Raw genomic sequence first — 14,403 nt, 5'->3', positions numbered from 1 at the left:
TGTATGTATAAATAAATAAATCATTAATATATATATATTTTTAAAACCTGTCATAATGTTGCTTCAGCATTTTTCACTCCTGCTGTTTCATCAGCTAATTAAGAGTATGGGACTCCCCTGCAGAGTGAAATGTTAAGTTGAACTTTTCAGCTCCCTGCTCAGCAATAAACAACAGCAGGAAACACCTAACACAACAAACTTTAGATTTTAGGTAGTATTTTATTTAGGCCTAGGGACCAGGCAACATTATTTTTAGGTAAAAGGGGAAAGGTGTCAGTGCTTCTAATTACCTAGGAGGAAAGCAGTTGCTACACTGTTATTATTATTACTGCAGCAATTCAATCTGGTCCTCCGCAGGACACCATGATGGAGGCGACAGACCATTTTGGTACATTCCATAGGGAAAGTGACAGTGATTTTTATCATTAGGTCTTTGGCTGGGAATATGGGATTAATTTTGTAAATTAGGATAATTGCTTCGTTCATCTATAAATAATATTAACCACTGAGTCTTGTAATGTTTATGGGTCATCTTTATATGATGACTCAGGTTCTTTTTAAGATAATATAGGAAGAGAACTTCCTAATCCTGTTCAACTCCCAGACTTAGATTTAACCAATTATTTAATGTCAATGAATTAAGAATAAAAATTTTGTTTTGCTAAAATTTAAATAAGATGGAGGCTGGCACACCATTCTCATCTTTCCATTCCTTCATGTTTCATGATTGTATAGAGGAGCAGAGACTTCATGTGGCAAACAATTTTATGCACATCACACCAAATGTTGCAGTGGAAGTATTCACTAATCAAACAATCAGTTCTAAATTCCTTATCCCTCTCTCAAACAATCAGTTCTAAATTCCAAATCCCCTCACTCTGCAATACAAATTGTTAGTGAATTCATTCTGGATTTCTCTGGTGCTTTTGTCTGGCAACCTTTATGAAATTTATTGCTGCTGCAAAAATATGCCTAAACGTTGAAATAAAATCCCTAAATTGTCTTCTGAACCAGAGCTAGTCACTACTCTTTACCCTGCTAGACACTCATAAATGTTTGCTGATTGAACAAAGGAAAGCATCCTGTAGTCCTTAAGTTGCTTATGAATAACACCAAATGTTCTGGGAAAACTGATTAGAACTGTATACTTTTCACTTATATTTTGTTTTTCTGAAAACTAAGCAGGGTAAATACATACCTACACCTCAGGATTGCCTTGCACACAGATCATCAAATTAATGTGACCACTTAAAAATAAAAAAAAGTAAAGTAGATTATATTTTTATCCCTTAAGGATAACAATTAATCAATTTCATAATGTATATATATATATATATTTCTTTAAAGATATATTTGCATATAAGACTGAATAAAAAACTAAGAAAATTCGAACTTTTAGTTCAAAAGGAAAGGATATAATGGAGTGATCTATAAGTTTAAAATTGTACTCAGATGAATTGAAAAATAGAATTTTATCACCAAAACTTTACTAATCAGAATCTTAAATTAACTTGCAATTTTTTCTGCACTCTGATCTTATGAGAGGCCAATTACACACCCCTTAATATCTAAAAGTTGAAAATACTGGGATATATTCCATCATATGTTGTAGTATTCTGGGAGCAATATGTATTTAGCTCAGTCCATATATAATATATTTTTAGTTAATCTTTCAATAGTCAGGTAAAACTGAAATTTTATTGTTGCTGTGCTCATCTCTCTATAGGCAGTTAAATGCACCCTGTTACCCACAGCCTGGAACAATAGCACTTATGGAACTCAGTTCTGCTACATAAGTTGCACATTTTTTGAAAACTGTATGCACCCACTAGTTGGATCAAATGCAGAATTGCCCTAAAACATGAATCAGAAAAAAGCTGTGCATATTAATTTGTAACAGTAGCGCTTTAACAGTCAGAAGGAGACTCTCCCCTCCAAAGAAGAAAATTAGAAAAAGCTTCTTTTTAACCATTGAAGGGAATGGATCAATGGAAGCTACTTTCAGTGTATCTGTAGTGTACTTCGTGACAAAATTTTAAACAGAAAGGTCCTTTCCTACTCATGAATGCAGCTTATATGACATGTAGTTGGAGATGGCTTCCTATACTCAGAGATTGTAGCTTTTTTTCAGGGTTGTACATGAATGTAATTAATTATAGTCATTTTGATATCAAATTGTCTCTGTTGTCAAAAGTGCTTACATTCCCTTTCTCCCCCTTGAGCTTCCATGAGTTGAGGATCATCTGTGTTGCATCCATGAACAATTTTATCCCTTGGTTTCTTATTTGCTTGGAAGGCATTTTCATAACAAAGTACGGGTTTAATAAAAGTAAATAGGAGTCTCCATGCAAGAGAAACTGGAGTTTCCTAACATGCACATGATTTAAAAAATAAAAATAAAAAATAAGGTGCCTTGAGATGCTGGCAGTTTTAACATTTGGAACAAAAGAGTTCATATGTATATTTACATCCTAACTGCTCAATTTTACCATACAAGCTTCAATTTAGGAAAATATACAGTACTTTTGCATATAATGGTAACTTGTGAGCCCCTGAGTCAAGTAGAGAGGATTTAAATAGAAAAAGGAAAACAGCCATTAAAAGCACTTACATTGTATGTGGAGTGAATAGTACAAAATGATTATTTCCCGGGAAGACCAGGATCAGAAACATGCCTATGAAGACCCAAGATTCCTACAGTGCTTAGGGAGGACTCCGTCAAAGAAGGATGCCTAATTGGATGAAGGTAAGTTTTTTTTTGCCGAGGGTGAAGCTCTAAAGAGAGATCACTGTCTTGTTTTAAAAGTGAAGTCAAGTTGTTTTCCGAAGCTGTGTTCAGATGCACCCCACTTGAGAGGGATTCTTTGGACTTAAGTTTAGATTTTTCAAGGTCTAGAAATTCAGGACACTGATAGAAAGAAAAGAAAACATGTTTTTCAAGTTCTTTGAAACAGGTTTCTAAAATTACATCCCTGAAATATAAGTGTTTTTTTCCCCAAAAGTCTGTACTGGATGGTCGTACTATTCTTTCCTAAAGATGGGTCAAGATATTGGAGGTTGGATATCAGTTTAGATGATGCTAAACAATCATCCCAAGGACACTGCTTTTACTCTGAAGTCAGATCATATATTTAAAATTATTTTACACTCAATTTTACTAATGATTTTGATTTAAAATTCAACACAAGACTGGGTTGGGAAATTGGACCATTTGGTGATGAGGGAGGGAGGGTATAAAAAGTGAAAAAAGAAAAAAAAGGAGGAAAATCACCCATCTCTCGTTTGAAAATATTATCTAAGCCCACTGAAAACAAAGAACATGGTTTTGCATGTTTCCCAGTCATTCAAAACTAATTGGAGATAAATTAATGTCTACTTGCACATTTTAGAAAGAGTGCATTATTTTCATTCTGGCATATACCATCCTGTTATAATGTAGTTTCATTTCCTAAAATATTTTTTTTTGCTAAATCCCTAAACTTCTTTAAAAAAGCTTGACAGGATTGTTTTGTCAGGGCCTACTTAAAATCACCATTTTAGGTCCAATTTGGCCACAGCATTTCAGCAATTTAAAAAAATTCTCTAAATAGAATTCCAAGAGAGTTAGACTTCATATTAGCATAACTCAAAAGAAGGTTTCAGAGACAGGATAAAGAACACTTCACTTTGGCATCATTCCTCCCTTCACCAGGATGAGAAAAACATAGAGCTCACGGGTGACAGGTAGGGCACGCATATGGCTGCTGGTCTACCTGTACTTGTGCTCAGTCTTCTCTGGACAGTTGCTATTTCTCTACCTCTTCTTCCTGACTCTGCCCAGTCTCCTGTCACTAGAACAAACTTCAGGCCTGAACTTGCTGCAAATAGATACTAGGGGCCATTCCCCAAAGCTCTAATTAAGTAGAAAGAGTTGGTGATGGGACTCTGCTTTTGCCATCGTATCTTAGGTAATCTGATTCACGGGGGCCCTGGAAACACCCTTTGAGGAGGCATTCTGTACACTCTCTGTACTCACTTGTGAGGAAGGACTGAAGCTTCGATCAGTCTTGATGGAAGCTACAGGATGACTGGTTCTCATCAGGCGGATGACGGGTCTCTGGTACTCCACTCCTGCCGTCACCATGCTGTAGGCTGGGGGCACCACAGTGGTTTGTTTCTGCAGCAACTGTAGGATGGTCTGGATGTCAGCAGTCATTTGGGATTCCAGTCTGCAGGACAGAAGGGGGTGAGGGAAGACAGTTCTAAAACAGTCAAGGACTGCAAAACATTTGAGAAATTTCAGCACTGACTGAAACGACTAACACACAGAATTATGATCCTGCTTTAAACAAGAAGGACAGGAGAGGGAGCACGAAGATTCTCTCCCAGTTGATGTTCATTTTTTGTCTCACTAGTGGCTCTGATAAAGACCACTGCTTTCCTGCTAATTAGATCTGAACAGAAAAACAGTGGAATGGAATAGATCACATTTTTACTCACCTTTATTGATTTAAAAATGTAAAACATGCCAAAAATGTTTTTAGGCATTCTTTTGCTTTTTAGTAAGGCTTTGCTCAATTTCTTGTGAGCATTTTATTTATACTTTAAAAAACAGATTTTAAAAAAATCTGCAAAATTTTATGTTTAAAATTTATATTATTTTTACTTACTTTGCTTCTTTTCTAGTCATATCAAGTGCTGTACATTATTCATTGTATTCTTTTGTTAATGTTAAGTGCAGTTAAATGCTAACATTTAGCATCCACAGTTCAAGGCCTTTGGTATTTAAGAAACAGACCAAACTGTAAAGGTTTACTTGCTTCTGTGACCTAGCTAGCTTGTGAAATACCAGTCTGATCATTCCCCACCAACCCCTCAAAGCTCACAAGTAATCAAATAGTCTGTTAACATCATTCTCATTTGAAATTAAGATTCAAGGAAAAACAGCAAAATACAATAGGTTCTAATCCTCCTCCTTTGCATGTGTTAACAACATTAAAAACAGAGGGAATTTTGTGGGCATAAGTACAGAAAATGTGGACCAGATGCTTCTTTAGAAAGCTCTTCTTTTTAATTTATTACTTATTTTCTTTGTGTTCGAATAAAATATGCCAAGGGAAGGTAAATCTCACCAGCAATGTTAAAAAAATTATAGTACTGATTTTACTTGATGATATACATCTATTATTTGTGGAATACAAAGTGGAGATAACAGTCTTTCATTTGAAAAGGATAAACCTGGAAAATATGAAAAAAGATTTCTTTCTTTCTAGTTCTTTGTGCTAAGTGGCACTATTTAACTTCCTTCTGAGAATCATAGCATATTATCATTACAGATATTCTTTATTTGGTATATATAGCCATATATCTTAGTGTCTTCTAACAGCTATAAATTACACATGATTATGGCTTACAAACTACAAAACTGCAAACTGAGAGCAAAAAAATGTCTTTTCAACTAGCTTATTTATCTACTTGGTACCTGTAGGTTTAATTTTTTTATGGTGTTAATCTAAACTCGACTGACTTGCTATTTCATTGTTGTGCACCATTCTTTCACTCTTCAATGCCTAGCTTAAATTTTATCTGAATCTGAAAATCTTTCCTAATTCTCTTCAGAACTAATTTCTCATTCCTTTGAGCCATTAAAGAAAATTCAACATCCAGACTTCATCGTAAGCATTTCTTACCCTATCAGTAACAGCATTTAATGTTTAACAAGTGGCTTACAAAATTCTTAATTACACTGAGTGTAAAAGAATTTGGCAGCAATGGGGGGATAGAAACATCATCATCAAATGGGGTTCAAGACCCACCAGAAAGTCAGAGATTGTGGTAATGCCTTATGTCCCATAAAACCTCTGTCAAACAATAGTAGTCTCTGAGAAATAACATCTCTATATCATGGATTCTAACTATTTGAATAAAGCCTATGAGAGACAAACCTACTGGAAGGTGGAATTTCAGTAATTGATACATGCAACTATTGGGGGGGACTCTTCCCCCAAAAATGTCATGTGTAAGGGAAACAGCTGGTGCAGGGTGATTTGTTTGTGTCAATGTGACTTAGATCAAACAGCAGTCCGCCTCTGTCAACATGACTTTGTTGTTTGTTCTAGGAAAACTTTGCCTGGAAAAAATAAAACTAACTGAATAAATAATTTAACTCTGTCAGAAAGTTCTTACAGATCAACTCATTGGAGAGTCCTCTGCTGAACAAATTACTTGCTAATCAAATAATTGTTATTTATCCAGAAGTTTCAAGATTCTCTACTTACTGTGTTCCAAACTATTAAGCATATTATGTACTTTGTCCCAATTCTAATCAGCTCTTTACCTTGAAGTCCCAGACCAGACTCTAAAGTCCTGTAAATATCCTATATTTTTCACTTCTGAAACAACACTTAAATTTAAGATGTTGGCCTCCCTTCCAGCAGTGATTCTGAATACCTAGCGTTTTTTAATAACCAGTTGTCTAATGTGTTGGGTAGTTCAGTGCATTGGACTGAATATTTATATCCCCCCAATTCATATGTTGAACTCCTATCAACCATGTGATATTAAAAGTTGGGAGGGGGCCTTTGGGAAGTGATTACATTTTGAGGATAGAGCCTTTTTGAATCGATTTCACTCCTATGAAAAGGCTGCAGAGCACTCCCTTCTTTCCCTCTGTGATTATATAGCAAGAAGGTGATCATGTTTGCACCAAGAAGCTGGCTCTCACTGGACAGTGAATATTCTGGCACCTTGACTTTGGACTTTGGACAGCCTCCAGACTAGGTAGATAGATTGACAGATAGAAAGATTTTATTGTTTATAATTTGTATATGGTATTTTTGTTTTAGCAGCCAAAGTCATTCAAGGAAAGGGAGCTTTAGTAAGACTTTCTTCTTTACTATGCATAGGTTACATTTTCAATTTTTATGTCTAGAGGTTATTGGCTTAATTTTAATATAATTTTCTACTAAAATTATATTATCTAATTTATTTAGAGGAATTAGAGCAATTTTTTTCCTATAATTTAGACTTAGTAAAATTTAAAGCTTAGACTTTAATAATTGCTCAATATTATATATATTAGTGAGCAGCAGCAGAATATGCCACCCCAAAATAACCATGTCAGTATGTCAGCTTGACATACTGGTTATTTTGAGTTGCATGCACCTGGAAAATAACAAATGCAGGGAGAGACTATCTCTGAACTTCTTTTATTTGCCTAAAGACAGATGATTCAAAATTAACTCAATTTTTATAAAGTTTCTCCCTAGAAGTTTCATCAATGAAGAAGACTGGATACCTCACTCAGATAAATTGTACTGAAACTATCATTTCTCTTCTCTAATCTTCTAAGGTCCCATTCATCTTTCAAAAGATCTTTTACTCTCCTCTATGACACTTACCTACACCATTCCTTACCTCTATTAAGATGGTTTTAATCCTTAGTTACCCCTTTTCTCCAGGGTAGCTTTATATCTACATATGTTAATATGTTTGTTTGTTTTTCCTGTTTATTACAGGAATGGCAATCAAGAACATCTAAGGGCAGAGAGAAAATTATTTTTCTTCCTTGATGTAGCTATACAGCTGTCAAATGTCTTCATTCACTTACTCAGAGACCCTCCATGCACCAGTCACTGTGTTTAATAGGAAGGGAGAAGGTAACAAATGATGAATAAATATGGACTGTGATCGCAAATTTATAGGAACTAACCACCTAGGAATGAAAAATGAAGGAAGTGAATAAATAATACAAGGTAAAGCAAGTGCTCATTGCCATGTTGCAGGCACATGGATAAGTTGCCCTGGGTGTTTTGCAAGATGGAATCATTACTAAAAGCTTTTGCATCCTCCAGGGCCTTCCTATTCAAAGTGTGGTCAGAGCTGGGATCTTGTTAGAATGTAGAATCTCTGCTATTCCAGAACTGACTTATAATCTGCATTTTAGCAAGATCCCCAGTGATCTGAAGCACATTCAAGTTTGAGAAGACCTGCATTAGGATCAATGTTAATGACAGTCCTAAATATGAAGGTATAATATATAAATATATATGTACACCTTTAACCCTACTTCTAGTTTAATTGGCCATTAAAGCAGAAAAGAAGCAAGGATGAATCAAGGTATTCCATTTACAGGTTTTTATTACATTATGTACTTCATTGGTGAATTTGGATGAGACAAATGGTTTAGAAATTTATAGTGCCACCCTGAACAAAATGCTGAGTGAGACAGGTCAGACTCAGCTCTAGAATGCATCCCAATATTTCTCACCCTGCAAAGTTAAGTCTAAACTGAGGTGCCCTCTTCACACTTAGATTTTATACATCTGTCTTCTATAATAGAGCAGAGAAAGAAGTTTTTAGAAATGGTAGTTAGATATAAAGCTAGGGTTTTATATTTTTGATCCAAAAAAGGTTAAATTGAGTTAGGCAAGAAACTGTCAGTGAAAATATCAGAGACAAATACAAAAGAAATTAGTCAAAGAATTATGTCAGAGAATGCACAGTTGCTGGAAGCATGTCAAAGGAGATTTAACTGCATTTCAGTTGTGGGCAAAATTTATATGACAGTAATTAAAAACTAATAATAAAATGACAATAAGTATTGGTCCTGGATGAATGTTTCCTTAAACAGTTTATACTTGGAGCCCCTTTGTGATTAAAAACACATTGTGGCTAATTCTATAAGAAATGACTGATACCTATGACAAGGCAACAAGGGAACTCTAAAATTTCAAATTTGTCCTAACAAAGGTCTAAGTCAGATCAGAAAACACATGTAAAGTAGGAGAATACAACAATGATGGAGGTGAAGTTTTGTTAGTCAAATTTTATCTGACTGCAAGGACAGCAACACTATTGTACTTTATTTTGTATGACATACAGTTTCCATACATATTACCTCTGTACTTACAACAGCCTTGCAAGTAGGTATCAAAGAAACTAAGGGTGGAGAAGTTTAAATAATTTGTCTAGACACACTATAAGAAGTTAAGCAGCAGAGGTAAGATGTTAGACTAAGCAATTCTATGAACTATGAGAATATTTTTTTTTTCTGGAGAAATCACTGTTTGATCATTTACTTATTTATTTTCTTTTTTATTTACTTACAAACAGAATACATGCCATATGTCCTGACAGTAAAGAAGTGAACAGGTATTTTGTCTTTGACACAGGTATCAAAGAAGTTTTTGTTCAGAGACCCCACTGTGTCAATTTTTTTATGTTAGACAGTATGTGTTTTTATATCTCTTATGATAAAGATCAATCTGGTTTGGAATTAATGCTAGGGAGAGAAAAAAGTGAATGTACTACTCAAATCAGTAAGTATACTTCTCTGACAAATACTTGTCATCAAGGCTAATTCTTGTATTTAAGTAGAAATTTTTAACTCTAAAAGGACAGTCTGTTTTAATTTTCTCAAGTATGTTTCAATTTCATACAAGTTGAATTTGGCACTGGGAATGGAATATGGACTGCAGTACCAGGCAATTTTAAACTCAATTAAGTTTCATGTTAATACATATGTGTGCATGTTCACATTTTAATGTGTTAACTGTACTATTTGGCACCATTCAATTCTGGCAAAACAATTAAAAACAAAACAACAAACAACATGAATAAGATGCATTATCTTAAGTAGAAAGTAAACCAGTAGTGAATATGGTATAGGCAAAATTAATAAAATGTGCTAAGTACAGGTAACAAATAAACAAGCAGCTTCTTAGACTTGGGCAGAATTCAGAAGTAGCATTCAATACTGCCGGCATGGTCTAGCCTGTAACATGTTCAAAACAGAATTGAAATATGATGCAAAAAACAATAGTGTGGCTTATAGAGAGAGGTGGGAAGAATAAATTATTCTGAAGTCACAGCTGGGTAGACAACTGTCACCTCACATTTGGTTCCCTGTTGGTGACACACAGTGAAGACTGACTCTGGCTTTACATGTTCTTGACCTACGAAAGGTCAATGAAGCACATGATTGTTCATCAGGCTAATTGGAGAGTCACAGGTGCAGGTAGCTTCACATCTGTGTGGATAGCAAACGCAGGTCACTGGCACAGGGAAATTTTGTGAAAATGTCTACACTGGTCCTCATCAGTTGAAAAGGCTGATTATGTAAAGCAGGATGCAGGTAGTTTGGTTCTTTTAACATGATTGCTTCTATTGGAGAGGTACTAATTACCTGCTCTGGCCATCCTCCTCCCTTATCTTCTTTTAAAATTGTTCAACTTGAGCTTTTTAGTTTTAGCCATGTAAAATTTCCAAATGTGACCAAAAGAATACCTTGCACAGTGATACCTGGAAGCTACTTTGAATTAAGATCCATTGCTACATGAAGGTCAAACAAGGGGGGGGGGGGAAGCCCTATATCACATTTATTTATTTATTTATTTCTGAATCTTACCACTCAGTTTAATTTTAAGGAATTTATGCAGATTTGGGTTAAAGGATTACATTTTCCCCCACATCAAAAATTACTCATCTTAAATGGGTCACGAATCAAAGATGGAGGGAAAATAGAGAGCACCTGGGTTTCAGCTTGGTAGGATTTTCAACTAAATCATGTTTTAAAGAAGTTGACTGAATAGCAAAATATTTAAATCATTTTATCAATTCTTAAAAAAAAAAGTGCCACAACATATAGCTAAATTACTAGGAATGACTACATAGCACAAAAGAAGAATTAAAAGAAGAGTGTTAGTCAGCTAGCTAAATATGAATTATTTGGGGGGAATAAAGAGTTTTTTCAGGCGGTAGAGCAGGAAATATACTAATTTTATGGCAAGTAAAACAAAAATAGGATTCCCTTTCAGAAGCATGAAGGGTTCTAAATAAATATTCTTTGCAACACAGATTAATAATTTTGTCAGCTTCTGGTCTTAATTTAAAAAAGTAACCATATAAGGAAATTATCAGTTTCTGGCTGTAGGAACTTGCTCTTCAGAAGTTGTAAAACGATTGCCAACTACAGGTTTGTGTTGGGTTCTCTTTGTTCCTCTATCACTTATACCTGTTAAGTTGCTCTTGAAGCAAATCTAATCTTTGCTCCACTTCACCATATGTGAGGTCACTTTCTGTTTCAGAGATCCCCCAGGCAGCTCTCTGAAGTGCTGATGGGCTGGACTCCTCAGCCTGAGTCTGGGCATTTTCTCTTTCCCAGCTCCTGGTGTCAGCGATGTCTGTGGAAAACAGCAAGGTGGATGTCAGCATTTTTGGGTGCTCCTTTGCATCAGCCTCAGTTTGTGCTAAGGAAAACATGACTGATAAGCCTAATACTCTGGCTAGAGAGTTATGAATTGGGGATTTTTATATTGTAGATGAAATAGCACATTTTGTTTGTACTGCTTCATGTTGAGTATAAGATTTAGTCCTCACCCCCACCCCCCCAATGTTCATACTTTATAATTCAGGATCTCCTCAACTTGAGAGTCATGGGGGTAGTACTTGATATTCTGGGAATTTCTCTTTAGTCAACTGAACTCAAATGAAAAACAAGGCCTCCCTGGTGGTACAGGGAGTAAAGTCTCAGTGCTGTCACTCTATCATCAGCCACTGTGGCATGAGTTCGATCCCCAGCCAGGAAGCTAGCACACATGGTGCTGCAGACCTCTCCAGTCTCATCTGCTGCTTCCCTCAGCATTGGATTTCAGTCGATACACCTGTTCTGCTCCCTGTCTCTGGTGAATCCCCTTAACTGCCTGCACCTCTAGCCTGTACCTTAGTTCTTGTATGCATAAATAAATCAAATAAATCTTATAAAAATTCCTAGAACAGTTCTGTTTATTTTTATTATATGTTTTAAATTGAGGTACTACTGATTTATTCCACTGTATATGATTTAGAAGTACAAGTTCATATTTCTCATATGTATTAATATGTTACTATACCAAACCCACTCTTTAGCCCTCACCAAAGAACCCATAACCATGGTTTTAAAAGCTGGGTGTGGTGTTAATACACATCTGAAGAAGTGCGATCTCTACCTCAATATTATATACAGTGTTGTAAACTAAGTAAACAAATAAGACAATTAAGAAGACAAACAAAACCAAACATCATAAAAATTCTCTAATCTTATGGTATTATTTCATAATTCTTTATAGTTCTTTTTACTTTGACTTTTAATAGACTCACATTAATTGTTAATAATTTTTCTTCGTGGTTCTCTTATTTAGAATATTTTCATATTAATATACTTTAAAAATATCACTCCTGTTCAAGTATACTTTTCAAAGATCCCAAGTGTCTGTTATGTACCTGATACTACTTAATGTGGAAGAATTCAAGATAAAGAAGACAGTCTCTGAATTTGAAAAATTCAGTTCAGCAAGGTTTTGATCTTTTTTTTCATACAGAGGTTCATTTGGAGCTTCTTTTAATTTACTTTTTATCCTAAAATCTGTATTTTCAAGTTGTCAATACTTGAGAGCAGGAAATAATTTTACTTTTTGCCTTACTTTTGCACTACTTTTGATATAGTTTTGTTACACTTTCTTACCATCTACATTTTATATAATCAGAGAGGGACTTAAAATGATTAAAGGGTTGAAAAAATAAAATCCATGAAAAAAACAATAGTGGATTTGGAAGTTTATTTTAGAGAAGAGAGAGCCATATGACATTTTTTCCTGACTGGGAAGGATGGTAGGAGGAGAAAACTATCTAAAACTGGTTTCCATTTCACATGGAAATAGATTTGAGCTACAGAATGTGAATTTGGTTTGATAAAACGAATTTTTCTCCCTCAAGTAGCTATGATTAAACACTGACAAAAGTTATGTAACGTTAAGCAATTTATATCCTCAGCTATTTAAAAAAATTGGATAGAAAGTAACGGATTTGGGGAGGATTAACTATGATTCTGGAAACTGGGAGCAGGATTTGTAAGACATCTTGAAGTCCCTTCATTCCTATAGTTTCTCCAAAAGTACAGTAGGAGAGCTCAAAGTGTCCCCTTACTTCAAGCAACAGAACTAACTTCTGTATCATCTCTTCATGGTTTTTCCATCCTTTTATCATTAGCCTGTTATCACTGAATACACACACAGAAATTTCTCTAACTAAGTGCCTACAATTTCTGCCTCAGTTGAATGAAGTGGTACCAAAGGGATTATCATGTTGAATGATAGTGTTGGAAAATAAAAGGTCAGAATTCCTTGTTCTGTTGAAATGTCTAAGAGACCGGCTATGAATTTCAGAATGTTTCTTTGTGAATACGGCTTCCAACCTATGAAATCTTGAACAAAATCTTGAGGATTTTGTTCATTTTGTTTTTTAAATGACCGTTTATCTTTTAACATTTTAGCAAACGTAACTAAATGAACATAGAAAATGATATTGTTAGAGTTTTAAGTAATGTCTCAGCAGATTTTTGCTGTAAAGTATGATTCATTATTTAGAGAAATGTGGCAATTTAAAATGCAAAGCAATAATATAATGTCCTAGTACACTAGCTTTTCAACTTTGGAGCAACAATGCCAAAGTAACATTCAGAACAAATATATAAATGATTTGGTGATGCCAGTTCTTGTCCCTGTCTAGCTTCCTGCTAACCAGTTAATATGGGAACTTTTCTAGAAAACAATAACAAATTGAATAAAAATACATATTATGCTCAGAAATTTTGTGCCACGAAAATTTACAGAATGAAAATTCTGCATAATAGGACTCTTATTATCCAATAAAAATCATGCATCAATTTTTAAATGAAGATGGTAAGTTGCATATAGTAAGTCATGTAGGAATGTACTTTTTTTTTTTTTTTTTTAAGATTTATTTATTTATTTGGAACTGAGGCACAGAGGCGGTGAGAGGCTTCACCAGAGACAGAGTGGGGAGCAGAACAGGCAGATCGACGAAGTTCACTGCTGAGGGAAGCAGCGGGCGGGTCAGGAGAGGTCTGGCTCGCCATGTGGTCTCCTCCGGGGCAGGCGGGAATTGAACTCATGCGGAAGTGGCTTCAGATTCTCAGTGCTGTGCTTTAACCCGCTGCGCCACCAGGGAGGGCCGGAATGTACTTTTTACTTCAGCTAAAGTTCAAGAAAAAACTGATTTTTTTCTGTTATCAGAAGTGAATAAAATGTAAACTACTAGTGGAGGCTTGATTATATTTTGTTGTTTTATTAAAGTACGCAGATGTGTGATTAGCTTGCTTTAATAACATATGAAAAATAAAAAGGATTCAAGGGAAAATCTTGGTTAGTGGTCTTAATCAAAATGAACATCCTTGTAGAAACTTTCTAAATATAGCTCAGAAAGAATCTGCACTTGGTTGCCTTGGAAAATGTTGCTATAGTTGCAAGACATTTCTGAAAGTGGATGTACAGAAAGTAAACTTTCACTTTTCTCTGTATACACAATTTTCCTGCAGTCAACTATTGACCTCAATCCAAGTTAGATTACTCTCTATTTATTTATTTT

At 35.0% G+C, this 14,403-nt stretch overlaps 1 protein-coding gene across 1 annotated transcript in view; it reads right to left on the bottom strand.

The window, feature by feature from the left end:
* Positions 1-2,554: 2,554 nt before the first annotated feature.
* LOC101631397 (potassium voltage-gated channel subfamily H member 7) overlaps positions 2,555-14,403 on the bottom strand; it is a 137,321-nt gene continuing 125,472 nt past the window's right edge. Inside the window, exons 12-14 of the mRNA XM_012728517.1 lie at positions 10,994-11,162; positions 4,016-4,208; positions 2,555-2,908 (exon numbers count right to left, since the gene is read on the bottom strand). Of these exons, the coding sequence (XP_012583971.1) occupies positions 2,642-2,908; positions 4,016-4,208; positions 10,994-11,162 (629 nt within the window). The 3' untranslated portion in view covers positions 2,555-2,641. The remainder of the gene's footprint in view (positions 2,909-4,015; positions 4,209-10,993; positions 11,163-14,403) is intronic.

The sequence above is a fragment of the Condylura cristata genome, unplaced genomic scaffold, assembly GCF_000260355.1.
Source record: "Condylura cristata isolate star-nosed mole 26May11 unplaced genomic scaffold, ConCri1.0 scaffold00002, whole genome shotgun sequence".
NCBI lineage: Eukaryota > Metazoa > Chordata > Mammalia > Eulipotyphla > Talpidae > Condylura > Condylura cristata.
Note: the sequence above shows the minus strand (reverse complement) of the source record. Positions and strands in the feature narration are given on the sequence as shown.